This window comes from Apus apus, chromosome 4 (assembly GCF_020740795.1).
Source record: "Apus apus isolate bApuApu2 chromosome 4, bApuApu2.pri.cur, whole genome shotgun sequence".
NCBI classification, from domain to species: domain Eukaryota; kingdom Metazoa; phylum Chordata; class Aves; order Apodiformes; family Apodidae; genus Apus; species Apus apus.
Genome location: NC_067285.1, coordinates 90433183 through 90450662, shown reverse-complemented (window position 1 = coordinate 90450662; position 17480 = coordinate 90433183). Strand labels below are relative to the sequence as shown.

The following is a 17480-nucleotide window of genomic DNA, read 5'->3' as shown; positions in this document are numbered from 1 at the left end:
GCTATGGGTTTGTTGATGTTCTTGAAATCAAATTGTATAGGATTTTTTTCTGGATTTAAAATATTACTAATGTTGTGTTGCAAAACAGGATTTCTTTACGTTCAAATCTTTGAGTTACTGACTAAAAGCTTTCCATGTTAAATGTTCTAGGTGCGTGTTTGGTGTTGTGGGGGTGTTTGTGTGTTTAGAATAGTGCAGAATGCAGTCAGCTACTGCAGCTTTTCATTTGATTTTTCTAGAGAAAAAGGAAGATTAAGCTGTATATGAAAACCAAAAAATGCCATTCCCTGTCTTTAAGTCATTGAAGCTATTCTGCTTTAGACCTGGCATAGGTAACGCCAAGTCCTGTGAAAAAGAAATTACCTACATGCTTTGCTTACTGCCATATTTTCAGTGCAAGTTTTAGAGAACATTAATGATGCACCTGTGTTTTGGCAGAAGTCCTGTCCCTTTAATCTTAAAATAGGTTTCTTTGTGACTATGATTACATCCCACTAAGTGCCATTCCTGAACTGAAAGTGGGTTGTACCTAGTGCTTGATTACGTGGATTTTTTATCAGTGTAATGATTTGTTTAGCACCTGTAGAGGAAAATAGACCACTGTTAATAACGTGACCCCATGTTGTCCTCTCCTCGTGGGCTAGGTTTAGCTCATTTGCGATGGCATGTTAAATAGCTGACTTCAAGCCCTGTGCCAACCACGTGGGCTCTATTTTACCACAGCTGGCTACCACCATGCATAGCTGTGGTTTTGTAGAAGCTGTAGCCATGGAAAACCATACTAATAAAATAAAGCAATGGTTAATTTGAGTTCATTTCCCTTTTTCCTGGTTTCCATGTGCCTCACCATAGTATCTTGCTTCTCAGGTAAGCAAAGTGTGGCAGCAATCCAGACTCTTGCCTGGGTGAGGAAACTGGTTTATTTGAGAACAAGTGCAGATTATGGTGTTTCCATTTGCTCTGTGTGTTCCCAAGAATGTTCACTCAGGCACCTTTGCCAATGTGAGGAGCAAGAGTATGTTGGATGAGGATGATGCATCCGTTGGTTGAGAGATTTCACACAAAAATTAAGATGAAAATCAGAACTTCTAAAGGTGCAGGGCTAGATTATCTACAAGGGTTAAAGGAATATCAAGTATAGCTTCCACAGAGGTAGAAACTTAATAGAAGGAGAAGGAAGAAGAATGGGGAGAAAAATAACGGTGACGCAGAAGAGTTCAACTCTGGGATAAAGAGGTATGGAAGTACTACTAGGTGCTCTGTCTTTTTCACAAACCCCAGTTCACCATTCATGGTTTTATGCCACCAGTATCCTCTGGAGAGTGTGCAAGTTATCTAGCTGTAGATTATATCTAATTTAGTCTCTATGAAAATACAACTGGAATAACATGTTCAGATACTGGTTTACATAAAATGGAAAACGGCTACAGTGGGATTATGCATTCATGTCCATTATGTTTGAAGCTCCTGTAGTGGAAAAGTAAAGAAATAAACAGTTAATATGGTTTATACAGCTACTGGGCTTCTTGGCTTTTTTATCTTTTTCTCTTTCCATGTCACTTGGCTACATTTTTATGTTGGCAATCTGGGGCAAGATATATGTGCAACTGCATGAGGTTTTGTCCTGGCTTATGTTTGCTTCTGTGTGCAAAGACAAATACAGAACATTATATTTGTAACTTAGCATTTTAACATTTAAAAATTATTTTCATTTAGAAAATCTGACTATTGGCATTTTATCAATTATCCAACTGTATCATACATAAAAATATCGAAACCTTACAAACTACAGTTGTAGCCTCCAGCAATAGTTTAGTGTGTGTTTTAGCATTCAGTGGTTCTATTTACATTTTTAATTCTCTCAAATTTGTTAACATTACTTGGGAAGAGGTAAGCAAGATATTTTGTTGCATCAATGTATATGTATATGCTGTGGTTCAATGCTGTGTATGTATACTTAAAGCAGCAGCTTACTGACAAAACATACAATATTTTGAGAGTTTTTGCCATTTGGCTATCTTAATACTTTTTAATAATTAAAAAGTCTTTTCCTGCCCTGTCAGCCTTCTCTCATTGCAGTTTTACACACTTTTAAGGGAAACAGTTTTTCTTTAAAAATGAATGCTCTGCATAGGTGCTTCTAATATCCTGCCTTTATACGCTTCTAAAGTACTAGTCAAGCTTTTTTTTCACATGCTTGTATTTTTTTTTTTTTCTTACAAGCAGAAGAATCAAGCTGCTTTTAAACTGGTCCTTGATTTGTTCATGTAATAGACTGTAGGACAGGTGGAGTAGCAGGAGATTACATATGATGCGGGAAGCTTCCTCCAGTCCTGTGTTCCTGTGCATGTCTACATATTACTGTAGAGAGTTAAGAATAGGTTTTTTGATACGTAATGTATCATGTATCTAGTATTGTTTTTAAGAACTTAAAACTAGCTTTTTACTTCAGGATGAAGATAAGTGCTGCTAACCTTAACTGGGTTTTTTTTGCCTTACTCAAAAGCTGGAAATCTTATTTGATGGTATGATTTAGTAATTTGAAATTATATGGTATTCTTCCGTGTGCTAATTTTATTCTGAACCACTGACCTCTGGTGGCTGGTTTGTAACTAAAGCAAGATATTTTAGTAATTTAATATAGTCCTTATGTGTCTATTTGCTACAAGAGAGGGTTTTTTCTCTTTCAATTTCTTAGAATTGTCTTTTTATGATTTATTGTACCTTGGCTTTGCAAGTATTTGTCTGCATTATGCATTAGAAAAAAGATGAAAAGAAAACCAGATTTATGGTTAAGGTTTGTTTAAGGAAGTAACTACTCACAAGCCCAAATGTTTGTTGTGATTGTCAGGAAGCTGTAGGACCCTACGATCTGAGAGAACGTCCTGTAATAAAGATCTTAAAACACTTATTGTCAAATCCTTGCAGTTATAAAGCATGGTAATTTTATTAGCAGAATCCAGATTCCTTTTTGTGTAGGATGTTGCTACTTTACAATTGAAGCCTTTCCTATGTGTGTGGGTGTGGGATAATTGATCCAGGAACAGTCATATTTTAATCTTTCCTGCATAACCATGAAGTACACATTTCTGGATACACCTTGTATGAATCTTTCCCTTTCCCCTAATTTGATTGTAGCTGCATATGTCCCAGTATAACTCCCATTGATTTTTGTTGAGATAGGCAAGCAACTCTCTGTTCCTCAGTGGGAGAGCAAATTCTTCCAAAGTGTAATGCCTCCCTTTTGGAAAACAAAGTATTGGGTAGCTAAAAGGAGTGCCTGAATTGGCATAATAAATCAGAGCAGTACTGTTGAGGTTTTTTTTAAGCTAATCTAAGCTGATTGTTCTCATTTACCATGAAACCAAACTGGAAGGTCTGCTCTAGGCTCACTCCTAATGAGCTCTAGTCTCCGTCAGGGGTACAGGACCTGACCAGTCTGGGGGCTGCATTGCTGCCAAGTTCTCCAAGTCCATGTGGCAGTGGAGGGCTTCCAGACTGCGGAGAAAACATATGGTGTCCTGAGGTCTTTTGAGCACTAAATAAAGGGCAAAATAATATTTCTGCTTCCACGGCTGCTGTCAATTTCTAGCCCTTAAAGTATATCACATGTTTTTCTGCTCCTGTTTTTCCTCCCTTCTTTACCTATCTCCTGCTGTTTGCTCTTGCAAAACCATTTCTCTCTTCTAGAGCCCTGTTCCTCAGCTTTATCATACTGACATTTCAACCACTTCTGCAGTACTGATGTCAGCTTAGCCTCCCAGGAGAACTGGCATGTGTCACCTGGGTTCCTGAGGAAAGGATCATTTGCCAGCCTGTGCTGTGAGAGGACTGGAAGCTGCTCCAGCAGCAGGTCACTGGCTGCTGCTGTGGTCAAAGGGCTGTTTGAGCACTGCTGCGTGCCGTTCAAGAAACTGAAGGTGACTCTGCTGGTGGTCTGGTGAATGAACTGCCATGTAAATGATTGAAAACGTCCAAGTGCTGGAAATGAAAGATATTTACTTCTACTTTGTATGGATCTTTGACCCAGTGATCATGAAAAACTTTACAGAACTGTGTGACTCAGTGGTGTTATGCAGACTTGTGTAGATTCACTATTTTGTGCTTCCTAAGAGTCATTCCCTTCGTGCACTCGCCTGCCACAAAATATTCTCTCTTTTTGCTGTTAAATATTTTACCTGAAAAACTTAAAGGCTGTTTAAATTACTGGACACTTTATGTATTAATACTTTTTTAAACTATTAGTCTGAATTTGCTTGGCATTGACAATGTGTAGGATCATAAAAGATATAAAATCAAACAGTCTTTCCCTTTTAAAAACCTTGCTATGCTGAATGAAAGATACAAAAGGCAGGATGTTATGGGAATCTCAAAGAGTAATATAAACTATTTTAAGTAATTACCTCAGCTCTTGATGCTGATCTGGGGACATTGCAAGTTTCCTCCACTGTATGAACTTAAAATATTTAATGATTTTCAGATTTAAAAAATTAAAATTTGCTTTATATTACCGGTGAATATTACATATTCACTGTATATTAGCTTTTATGCATCACAGATTTCTTGCTAGGCAGTAACATTGGAGAATTTAATCATGATGTAATGTTATAGCTCAAGTAATCCAGTCAGTTACTTATTTCTTTTAAATAGGAAAGAGGAAAAATTTTCCAAAGGTCTATATTTCAATCCAGTCGCCTGCCTTTACATAGAACCGCTTAAGAGCAAGAAACTTTTCAAGTGTCTCCATAAAGCAGGTTCCCAATCTTAAAAGGTTGTACCCACTCAGTCCCCATTCTTCCTGATGACCTTTAATGTGGCAAAACAACTTAACCTTCTAAGATTTTTAATGACAAGATAATATGCTTTACACAACAAGGTTCTGGACTTTTTGCAAAAGTATGCCTGAGGAAATTACCCCAATACAGTAGCCAGCTTCCCTTTTTTCATGAGCGTAGAGATCTTCACAGGGATAGATACATGAGCAACCTCTGCTCCCTAGCCATAAGCTGAGGCACAAAGGCCCCTGTACAAGCATGAAATATATAAATGATAATCTTTATGAAGTGAGAGCTTAGCAACTTGAATGTGAAGGAGATTTTTCTATTTTTTAATTTAAACTGTCTTGATTTAATGAAATACAAGCTTAAAATAGCTACCGAATAGCCATTATCCAAAATTAAACCTCAGGATGCAGTTCCAACTATATTGAATGAAAACGTCACTCAGTGAGAAACAAGATCTCACCTATTCACTATGGCTACACGTAGTAGTCTTTGCCATAGCCAAAAAGCTGTTTCATGCAGTTTGGATGTTCTGAAATATATAAACAGCTCCCTGCCATTTAGGGTGTTTCTCCATTCCTTGCTAGCGATTGGTAAGTAATGGTTGTGATGCCCATAAATAAGCATTTGAGATTTTTGTCTTAAGATGCTGCATCTACATGCCATGAGACATAGTAATTCATGATAAATTGGTTTATGTACTGAGCTATCCCACACTGAATAGGCTGTTACTGATTCTCCGTTGCTTGTTCTCTCTCTCTTTCCTCAGATTTCAGTGTTTATCAATAGAAATCTTCATGCAGAGCCCTTGACCATGTAAATCCTGGTTGATCGCCACACTGGTAGTATCCCTTGATATGTCTATGGTATTTCAGAAGTATTGTTTGCCTCCTGTTTAATATTTATAATAACAAAACCAGACAAGGCAAACTCAGTTATTCAGCTGGATAAAATAATATGAAATAGTTTAGTAATTCCATTTGGTTATGGATAGGAAATGAGAAACCTAGAGAAAAATAGTTTTAGAAGTAAGGCAACATCATCTTCTCTTCTAGAGTATAGAAGAGTCTCTTCAGGAATTACAATGTAAGAATTCTGTGTTCTTCGTTAGAAATTCTAATGAAAGAATTTGTGTATTTTTTTCAAATATCTATATGCAGGAAAAAAGAAAGGGAACTCTGTTAACCTCACATTTCTTCTTTATTAGGCTCTTGCCAAAATAACAAGCAGCCAGCAAAACATGTATCAGCTGCATGTTAGACCCCAACTAAAACTGGTGAATTGACCTCACCTTTTCAGCTCCCAGTGAAGTTAGTATTTAACTCCATTACTGTACACCTGGTACTTAATGACACAGCATCTGTTGCAATACTTATGATTGACTTGGTACGGCTGTGATTGGACTACTGGGAAGGTGGGTGTTAATTATTTTGTGCAAGTATTTTACTTCAATCTACCTCCATTGGGTTTCTAGGAAAACTTCTATCAGCAATGCTAATCATTAGCTGCCTGGTAAAGAAGTTATGCGCCAACAAACCTTGCTCAAAATCTAATTGGGTATTTTAAGGATGGCCACCATAATTCTCCTTGGTGATCAAATGCTTTGTGGGTTAGCAGGTACATTAATTATCCAAATTCCCTGCCAAGCCAACTTCTGGCAAACTCCCATGTTCCTCATAGTGTACAAACGAAGGCAAGAAAGCCAGAGACAGCTTGTCAGAGTAAGGTAAACTGTATCAATGCTCTTCTGGAAAAAACTTAATAATCTGATGCCAGTGGGACCGATTCTGCCTCCGGAGGAAGCGTTTTGTATTAGATCGTGCTTTATCAGCGCTGTGCGGGAAGCACGTTTGGGGGGGGGCGTTTTCACATCATTACCTTGCCAACAGATTCAGCCCACGTTTTAAAAAGTTATCTACAAAACATGGTGCTACGTGTTCTTACCTGTGCTGACAAACCCACACACGTGCGTATGCTACACACCCCACCCCCCCCACTGCCTGGTTCTCAGCAGCAGCCCCCGCGCAGGAGCGCGCTGCCCGCCGGGGCCGGGGCAGTCAGGCCCGGGCCGCTCCTCACGGCCGCCCCGCCGCGGCCACCGCCGCCTCCCGCCGCCGCGGAGCCGCGCCGAGGGGCAGCGCGGCTGCTCCGCGCAGGCGCAGCGGGAGGGGCTGGTGAGTCAGCGGCGGCCCCGAGGTCCCCCCGCACATCCGGGTGCCGCGGCGCCGCCCCCCCCGGCTACCGCTGCCGCCCGGGCCCGCGGGAGCCGCGCCGGGCTTCTCCCATGCCAGTCGCCGCCCGCTCGCCGGCCGCTGCCGTGCGGCGGGGAGCGGCCGGGCTCCGCCGGCGGTCGCCGCCATGATGCCGGCCCTGGCCGCCCAGCGGCGGGGTTGCCGCGGCCTCTACCGCCTGTACCTGCGGTGCCAGGCGGCGCCGCTCCCCCGTGCCTGCCACGGTGAGTCTCTCGGGGCCCCGCCCGCTGCCTCGGGAAGGCCCTGGCGTGCGCAGGGCCCCGCTCGGCTCTCGTAGGAAGTTGCAGTCGAGCTGCGCGTTCGCGTAGGGCAGCGCTGGTGGGTGGCTGGTGGCAGCCAGGCCGGGGAGGAGTTCCTCCGGGGGCAGCGGTACTGCCGGCGGCTGTGGGGCACCTCCGGGCCGGGGGCCGCCGGGGAGCTCCGGCCGCCTCCTGCGGTGTCGGCTCGAGAAAGTGTTCCGGTCCCAGCTGCCGCCTCCTGCCGCGCTGCGGGTGCGCTCACACGCCCTGTGCGGGCCTCCGGCCCTGTCAGCCCCAGGCTTACGTAAAACTGGTGCGTCATGCCCGTGTTGGGGTTGGAGTTTGCAGAAATTCTGTAAAATGACGCGGCCTCTTGCAGGTTTGTGTTGGTCCGAGGGGTGAGCCCCGTCCTTTCCGTTAGGCCACAGCTCCCGTCAGCTCAACATTCAGACCAGTTTTGTCCCTCGTCGTGTAATCAGTTACAGTTGAATTGCAGCAAATGCCCGTTTAGTGTAGTGTTTTCCTGTCTTATGTATGGATTAGTGGGAAAAATGTAATTAAACATGCTGAGTAAGTTTCCTGTTTTCACCTGCTCTACTATCACCGAAGCTTAGGAAACAACACTGCTCATCTTGTGCTGTATGTTTTTATAGTATTTTTATGAGTTGTAATAAGTAAGTTACTGGTACTTAGCTGTGTTGTGTTGTTTTTTTTCTGGGCTTTCGTCACATTAGCAACAACTAATAATCAGTGAGAGCTTGTCAGACTTTTGTTGGTGGAATTTGTGTTCTGTAAGGTTCATATCAGTGCATGCATGCAGATTATTCTGTACTGTAGAAGACTAAAATAAAAGGAAAGCTTTCGAGACTTTTATGGAACAGTTTTATAAAATATTATCATTTTATTCAGGGATGCATTATTCATACTTAATTAGTCATACTTTGTATGACTTGAATTACTAGCACTGCTTGGTGTGTTGGTTTGTTTCTTTTTAATGAGTGCTTTCTAAAGCAGCCAGTTTTCCAGTTGCATTTCTGGTTGGAGGAGTTATATGCCTTCTCTACAGAAGTGTTTGTGCTGCTTAAAAGAAACTGGTTGCTAATACAGGTTGGCCTGTACTGCACACAACTCTGCTTTTGGTTAGTTTTTGAAATTGAAGATTGCCTTCCCAGGGTGGTTCCTCAATAGGCTTTTTACATGTTTATCTTGTCACTTGTCTGTTTTTGTAAAACTGAGGATTCTTCTGTATAAAAGGTTTTATACAATGTTGTGTGCTTTTCAATGTAATTTGTGTAGGAGGTTGCTCTTAATGTGTAATGCTTGCAGTAAAATTTTTCTTAATTGGTAAGCTGTGATTTATACAGAGTGAAGAGAAGTGACCACACTGGGTAATAGTTTTGTAGTGGTCTGTGTTAGTTCTTTTATCAATACTTGCTTTTTAAAGACTTTGAGGCAGTATGATTTGAATGGGACTTAATACATCAGTAAGCCAATCTTGTAAAATGGCTTTGTATCTTCCCTCCTCCACCAAGAACATCTAGAGGTCTTTAGAAAAAGTGCTTACTGGATTATATGGGGAAGGAGCCCTAATATTAGAGTTTTTGAAAGTGGTTGGTTGAAGGGAGACAGTGAAAGCATACTGTGTGCTCCCTATTTTGTAATTCCTAAACATGGGTAAAATATACACAGATCAGTACTGAAAAGCCAACTTTTCCATAGCTTATGTTGGTATAGATGGACTGCTTTCCCTTATTTTTCCTTTTAAAATGGTTGCCTGAAACATATTTTTTTTGTCCCCCTGTTAGGATGGCAAGCTTCAATGAAAAGTGTGAGTCTGTCCTATATTTTACAATGCAATCGTCTGCCTGTGCAGTTGGTGAGGCAAGTGAGAGTTTATACCTCCAATGGTCAGAAAAAAGATCTTGGATCAGAAGATACAAGTGGATCAACCCCTAAAGAAAACCTGCATAAAGTTGGAACAGGTAGTCCTAAGTGAAAATAAAGAGTTTTTACAGAAATGTAAAAACTAAATGTATTTAACAATCAATAACTTTTGTTTCCCAATTGTGTGATAGTGCAGTTACTGAATTCTTAATATTTGTTGTTTGTGGGCATCTGTGTTGTACTAAGAGTAACAATTAGATGTTGCTTATTAAGTCTGATTGAAATTTAGAAGAGGATAACGCTTAAGACTGTTTATGCTTCTTGGAAAGTCTTGAGCTGAAGATGGTTGCTAGAGGGTGAGATTCTTGCAGGAGAGTGTTTGACTGAATACAGCGAAAGACTTTAAAGCCAGTTGTAGTTGTTGGTATTTTCTGGGTTCTTAACATGCAGTTGAAAATGGAATGTGAAGATTGTCTAGCACTATTGCTTTCACAACTGCCTTGAGTTTATTTAATTCTTTATTGTTATCTGAAGGGGTTTCAACCTTCTTTCACCCCTATCTGATTACTCCCTCTCTTATGGTGGCATTAATGATGTTTAGGCCTGTTTTGTGAAAAATTAATAGCTTGCTTGTTTTGCAGAGCTTGAGTAGAGGTCGGATGGATCAGTAAGCTGATCCTGCTAGCTGCCTCTGACATGGCTGGCGGAGAGATGCTGCCCTTTGTGGCAGCACAGCCTCAAGGCATTTAAGTATTTTGTAAATATTTGATCTCTTTTGGATCTCCATTTCTTCTCCAGTAAAATTGGGAAATGCTTTTCATGTTAATGTGGTATTGAAAATGGTACTATATTAATCTGGAAAGTTCTCTCATATCAGCCCCTGCTTGTCTGAAAAACAGTAATTGTGAATTGAAGTATTCCATATTTTTTTCCTTTACTGATGCATTGTGATGTTGTCCAGTCTCTAGACTAAGACGGTAAACTTTAAAAGGCTACTTGCTGTATGTGGATCTCTGTGCATAGAGATGTCTTAATGTTTTTGTGCCTCCCCCCCCACCCCTCTTTGCAGTCTTAAGACCCCATCTTCTGTTAAATAGTGTTGATGATATTTCTTTTAAGGTCATAAATGGTTGCATGCAGTTTTTGAAAAGAAGATACTGCTCAGTGTTTGCTAAGCAATCTTAGATTAAGTGTTTTGTAATGAATATTAATAGATTGGCTGCCTGGTGTTTTAGCTAAGGAAAGAAAGGATGGAAAAGATTTGGGGTTTTTCTGCTTTTGTTTTAAAGTCAAACAATAACTGATAGGGATGACTGTTTTAGGAATGCTAGCTATTTATAGGCCAGCTGTATTTGTTGGGTAATAGGATCAGTTTTGTAAATTTGTGTTATTTTTTCCAAGAAAGTATACTTGGATTGTTTTTAGCCTTAGTCCTCAGCTGCTGTTAGAGCAGATTCCTTATGGAAAGACAGCTACGTACTCCAAGCTTCAAGAATATCTAACCTTTGAATAATTTGAGTAGCATGTTAAGCTACGAGTATCTCATTGATTTACACAAACCTGCTTGAAAAATCTTCAGGTTTTTTTTAATAGCACATTTAGTAAGGCCAGTTATAATTTTGTTAATGACTGTGGATGTGTTGCAAAATTCCAATGTTAGAGAGTGTTAGGGGACAAAAGAGTGGGTATGTTGGTTCTGTGTGTTAGAGTAATAAGGTTTTTGTTCTGAGACCTATGTCAAGATGTATGAGATAGGGATGCAGTATTTGTTTGTATTTTCAACTGGTATTTCTGATGTCTAAGTAGAAATCTCACTGAAATTACTAGAATTGATTTCCTTTCAAATATTAAGATTTATTTAACAGGACTGTAAATGATATTTTATTTGCTTTTCATTGAGTTGTATTCTCAAATTTCAAAACCAGCTAAAATACTTTTTTAAATTATTATTATTATTTTTAATTCAAGCTCTGGCTTGTGACACAGTAGTTGTGAATTTTATTTTAAATATTTTGTATTTTAAGGAGTTAGATTTTTTTCAAGTGGAAAAGGTTTAGTCCCTTAAAATTGAAATACAACTTGAAAGCTCTATGAGACTCAAGGGATCAGCAGCTACAAACTATATAGAATTAATTGTATTTACTAAAATAAAATTTTGCATAAAACTTGCCCCAGAATTTAAGTACACTGATAATTTTATTTTATTTTTAACTCAATACTTTCTCAAGTATGCTGGGGCTCTTCTGCAAGCTGCTAGGAGATTACTGATCAATGCTATATTAAATGTCTTATTTTGTTATTTATTTCTTTACTATTTCTTTTACTTCAAGAGCTCTGTTAAGATGTAGCAAAGTTGTTCATTAGTTTTCAGGGTGGAAAGCAATATTAAGATATATTCTTACTTTAGTTGTATAAATGAAGCTCTTTAGTAAAAAGAAAAGTAGGTACATCTATATATACAGTGAGATTCTGATTTTACAGGACAAGATACGACCAATGCAGGCCAGAAGCAGTCTTTCCTTAAAGAGCCAATCCAAGTGAAAGGTAAGCATTGAAACTTTGACAACTGCCTGCTACTAGTCAAAAAAGATACGTGTGAGGGAACTGTGGTTCCTCTTTAGCTGCCTAAGAAGTTATGTGAATTAACACACTTGTATGTCAGCTTTGTTTGGTACCCAGTTGTTTGCAAATGATTTTGGAAAAATCAAATATAATAGTATTCCTTCTAGTTTTTCACTCCTCTGTGTCTGTTTTCAATTGTTTCATTTGGGCAGGAAAAGATAAGTTTGCTTGCTCATCTGTTATCGCACTCTGTCCTTGCATATTTTTGGGCATGTCCGTTCACTATCTTTGACTTAATGTGGCTAGGCTGAATACTTGATCTTTTGCTGTTCCTTTTTCTAAGTCTTCCTCTGTTCCTTCTTATTGCTGAGTTAATCTAATCAGTGTTGCTTCTAAATATATTTTGACCACATGAACTACCTAATCCGAGTCCTGTAATGTTTCCATTTGTGCCTGTAGTAGGTACATGCTTTTGTCTTTAGCTACATTGTTTAAAAACGTATGTGGATAAAATAAGAGCATAACTTACTTTCTGCTTTTATCATGACTTGATTTGTCTCCATCTTCACTCCAATAGTTTCTGTTATGTTATAGTGAGAATCACGCTATTAAAAACCCCTGTGCTTTTGATCACTCCTAGCCTTCTATGTATTGAAGGAATTTTATCAAAATAGAAATAGAAACTTCTCTTTAAACTCTGTTAAAAAAAAAATCCCTGGAATGAAAATGACTGAGTAGGCTATCTGTTGCATCAAAATTCCTTCCTATCTTCCCCCAAATTTAAAGAAACATCAAATCATAATACTTGTAACAAGATGAAATCAGTGTCTGTCTCTGTGTATTTTCTGTACACTTTTGTCTGCGTAATTTATGTAAGATTCTTTGGTCTGTTGTCAGCATATGCACGCAGGGGCAACATACAAGGTAGACAGTAGAAATTAGATAGCCTGAAATAATTGTAAAAATAGGTCTTTCACAGTTTTGCCTCTGTACATTTTAGACAAGCAAGCAATCGTGTTTATGTCTAGAAGTTGATAGTGTCTAAGAATGAAATTCTAGTGTTTGGATGCTGCTGTGACTTAAACTTACTGATCCAAGTATTACTGGACAATAACATTTTTAAGGAATCACTAATCTTAAAAAATTGTGGTTTTATTTGACTTCATCATTCTCTTGGCAATACCAAATTGATTCATTTTTTTCCCTCCACATATACTGCCAGTTTGATTTGAGCTAGGGCTAGGATTGTTGAAGTACTCTGCAATGTGCAGTCGGTTATAGCATTATCTTTTAGTGACAGTTACCTGCGTTTCTGAAAGATGGATTAGTAAGTGTTTGATAAATCCACAAGTTCTTTGGATATGTATCTGTTTTAAATAAGAAAAGACAGGAAGCGTTCTTGTTTAAAAGAGTTCATCCTGTTCTAACCATAGTAGATGGTGGAATGTTTTTAGGAAATCTCTAATTTTTTATCACCTTCATTCAGGAGCACTGTGGGATGAAAGTGATTACTCAAGTACTTAAAAATTGTTTAAGTTCAAACTGGATGACAGAAATCAGACTACTATGGGGAATATTAGTATCTGTAGTGTTAGTGCCTTGTTGAGTGTCAAGCAATATATTTTGCCTTTAAGCTTTCAGAACTCAGTGTAAAGCTTTGGGAATTTTTTTTCTCCAAGTCTCTAAAGGCAATATCTTTCTGTAAGTATCCTGTGACATGAGAAGTTCTGGACTCATTAGAAATCCTGTCAATCCTGTTACATCAAAGAAGTTTGTGTGTGTTCATAAGTCTTGTTGTTTGAGCTTTTTGTTTTAAGTTGTGTTCTTTAATGTTATATCCTTCAGCAATTGTAACTCTTCTTCCAGTAAGCATAATGTTTTTAATGGAAGTGAGTGTATAGTGACTTGAATTTGAATATAAGATGAAGTTATGTAGGTAAAGATAGGAAATTATGGCATAAATTTAAAATTCCATTTATCCTTTTTTCTGACTGTTTGGTATTCTTTTCCTTGTGCATGAAAATCTGATAAGAGTACATCTCCTAGACATGTACAGCATTATAAATAATGTATATTTGTAATTATGACCAATGTTAAGTGTGCAAATTTTGAAAGTAGTAGTTGAGAAAAAACTATGTGTAAGTCTGTCTCAGTTCCCTGTGTAGTCTGCAAAGGTAAAAAAAAATCTTATCTGCAGAAGCTGGAATTGGTTAAGTGTTGGGGAAAAAAAAATATGGAGCTCTATAATGCCACTTCAGTTGCTAGAGTAAGGATTTCCAAATTGTCATATTTGAATACTATCTTAGTAGCCAAACATCATCTCTGACATCAAAGTTGGAGAAGTAGCTGACAGTGGCAGTTAAGTGTGTGGGATGTTTTGAGAGCCATAAACTACAATTTAGCAAGTATCATTTTTTGGAGGTTAATCATTATATGCTTACTCTTTTCACTGTAAATTTTCGATCTCACTGACTGTTTTTCAGATCTCCACACAAAGGTATCATGATATGACAGTAGATTGAATTACCTTTTGAAGTATCTGCTGTAGTCTCCATGACTAACTTAACTTGCTTACCTGTTTATCTTTTTAAGTGAAAGCAGTCCTTAAAAAAAGAGAGTATGGACCAAAATACACACAGAATAACTTCATCACTGGAGTCAGAGCAATAAATGAGTTTTGTCTGAAATCCAGGTATGGTGGGTTTAAGTTAAATTTTAAATTTTGAGTATTTGTTTGTATGTGCTTCAAAAGTAATTGTAATTGTAGAGTGATTTTGCACAGCAACTTTTTCTAAATGTTTTTGTGGTATACATAATCAAAAGTGGCTGAAGTTAGTTCTTGTTTACTTCTGTTGTAGCTTCTGTTGTAGCTTCTTAAACTAATTTATTTGTGCTTATGTGACCATAAATCTAGTTGAGGGGAGTCCACATCTTGAGAAGCTAGTTATAGAGGGGAATGACAAATAACTTGTTTCAGCATTTTGGGTTTGTGATGGTTTGATGTGAACATCTCTGAAAGATCAGTGGGAAATTCATGTTACATGAGGTCTGTAATTTGGAATAAAATATAATCTGGGTCATCGTAACCTGTGTTTACTTGATTAGTATTTACTGCCTTTTACTATGTGCCATGCCTATCCCCAGATCTTACAAAGTATCAGTATTGTTGAGGCTTTCATGCATGTTATTTTTGTGACTCATATAAAATCTAAAGGCTTAGCAGCTTTATGCTTTATTTTTATGCTGTCACTGTTTCTTCCCAGTTTTTACATATATTGTGTGTCACCAGACTTGGTTTTTGCTGAAAATCCAGTGACAAATTATGCTTAGTCTTCTGCCATGTTTGTGTCATAACTGGCTTGTGAAAAGAAGTAACTATCTAAAGTTTTTCTGGATTGACCAAAAGGTGGAGGGGCGGAGGGTGGAAAAGAAAAAAGGACTAGATAATTGGTTGGGCTAAAAATTTTATTAAAAAAATTAAAAATAGGAAAAAAAATTCCTTGGTGCTTCTCAGTGTAGATGCCCTAATGTGTTGCTCAGCACCGGCAATTTATCAGTTCCCCCAAACAGTTTTGTAATCTCTGGTGTTTTGTAGCTTGTGCTGGGTGTGTAGGTTTTGAGGTTAAATTTCTTAACTTTTCATGTCATGTGACTGTCAAGTTCCATTTAAGCCATGAACACTCTTGTTTAGCATTTTGCACATTTCAATTAAATGTAGATCATTCATTGGATGTTTTGTTATTCAATGTTCTATTACTTTGTGTAGTATTTCATAGTGTGAGAACATGATTTGGACTTCAGAGTGTGGAAAACACAGTGGCTTGCAATAGCATCCTAGAGATCACTTGCTTCATGTTGTGTATCTGTTCTGTTTGCCTCCAGTAAATAACTTCAGGCTTTTTAGTACTGCAAATATAATAATTAATTGTACTATAAAATTGTGTAAGATCACTCAGATATAAAAGCAAAATCATAATAATATGGAGTTTTTCTTGCATTAAACTGTTTCTCTCCTTTCCTTAGTGATTTAGACCAGCTGAGGAAAATTAAAAGACGAAGCCCCCATGATGACACTGAGACTTTCACTGTGTACCTGAGATCGGATGTAGAGGCAAAGTAAGAACATTTTTGTGAAGGAAAATACTTGGATCATTTAAAGTGGATTACGAGAGAGAAAAGAAAACCTTTTAGAAGTCAGGTTTACAATGTGAAAGAGCAAGAGTGTCTTTAATTTTCTATCTGAAAACATTTTATATCCTAATTGTTGTAATAATTACATGATATATATATAAAATTAGAGCATGTTTCACGTGTCCAAAGATTAAGTGTTTGTTCTCAGCTCCTTGTCCAGCTTTTTATTCTGTGAAGTAATCTGCATGTCTTCTTATCAGAAAGAATGATGTGATACTCTGCTTTTAGGAAAGGCATTTATAATGTAGTCAAATTGAAAAGAAGTTGCCTAAATAGAGCCATTGTTAAGTTACTTTTACTCTGTGCAGGTCTCTTGAAGTTTGGGGTAGTCCAGAGGCACTTGCTAGAGAAAGGAAACGCCGTAAAGAAGCAGAGATCAAGTACAGAGAAAGTGAGTATAGAGTTTTCAAATAATTTCAAGTGTAAACAGTGAAGTGTGATTGTTACAAACACATTAGATTGTGTTATTTCATTGAGAACATACAGATTTGGAATTAGCAGTTACTTATAGGGTTTTATAGCATAGTGTTAGAGTAACGCATTGCCATCTATGCAGGGGTCTTACTATCTTACAATTTACCATTTATTTGATTTAGCAATAATGTGCTCTCAATAGTCATACTTTTTTTTAGGGGGCTTTCTGTTTTTCGATTATAACTAATATCTTCAACAATTTTGGATTTTTTAAATTGAGAATTTTGAAAAGACTTAAAACCTATTAGATTCTTTGTATCATAGTGCTACTCAATTATTTTTCCTCTGAAATGAATCCTGCTTACCTTTGTTCTTCAGAGCACCTCGAGTCATCTTTTTGCTTGAAATTATTTTTGTCATCCTTTCAGGTATTGTCAATAACAAGTACAGTCAGAGCAGTAGCTTGTAATGGATTTTGCTCTGTCTAGTCAGTTAAAATCATTGGAGAGGCAATATTGCTTCAAGGTACTGATTCCAATTATACCCCTTAAAATTTGAGGTCTTTTAGTTTTCTTCTGTGCCACTGGAACACCCTCCTAGTAAAAAGGCTAGAGCTGTAGTCATTTGTGAAGATACCTGTGTTTGTACTGAGAATGCAGTTGGTAGCTTCAAAATTTTTAGTGTCCAGTAGAATAATTCTTGGGTATAAAAAATGAGATTTTAAAAAAATACTACTCAATTATAATAGCATACTGAAACATTGTATAGTTGAAGTGGTAACTCCTTTTTTTACAAATAATTTTTATACTCCACTGGCTGTTTTTAAATGCATTTAAATGATTGTGTATAATTTACTTTGTATAACTTTAGAGGGGAGAATCGAGCACTACAACTTCTATATACTGTAATATAACAATGTTTATTTTGAAGTTACTGAGCATGATTAATGGATAGAAAAACATGGATGTTAAGAGACTTGCTTTGAAACATCCTTCCCCCTCTATCCCCTCTCTTGTGGTTAAGGGATGGGAGGGGGCAGTAAAATACCTGGATTTTTTGGGGAGTATTTGGAGTTATTCCTTTGTTGGCAGAAGTGGCAATGACAGGATCATAAGATTGTATCTGGCATTTTGCATAAGTACACAACAATATGTATT

At 37.9% G+C, this 17480-nt stretch overlaps 1 protein-coding gene across 3 annotated transcripts in view; it reads left to right on the top strand.

Annotated features, from left to right (window-relative positions):
• The first annotated feature begins 6982 nt into the window (after positions 1 to 6982).
• The window catches only part of SLC30A9 (solute carrier family 30 member 9), a 37878-nt gene continuing 27380 nt past the window's right edge, over positions 6983 to 17480 (top strand). Inside the window, exons 1-6 of one of the 3 annotated variants that reach the window (XM_051617436.1) lie at positions 6983 to 7236; positions 9078 to 9254; positions 11638 to 11700; positions 14311 to 14410; positions 15742 to 15834; positions 16218 to 16300. In XM_051617436.1, the coding sequence (XP_051473396.1) occupies positions 7140 to 7236; positions 9078 to 9254; positions 11638 to 11700; positions 14311 to 14410; positions 15742 to 15834; positions 16218 to 16300 (613 nt within the window). In that variant the 5' untranslated portion in view covers positions 6983 to 7139. Of the gene's footprint in view, positions 7237 to 7617; positions 7652 to 9077; positions 9255 to 11637; positions 11701 to 14310; positions 14411 to 15741; positions 15835 to 16217; positions 16301 to 17480 lie in introns of those variants that run through there. The other 2 variants (XM_051617433.1, XM_051617435.1) reach the window with 2 other exon arrangements.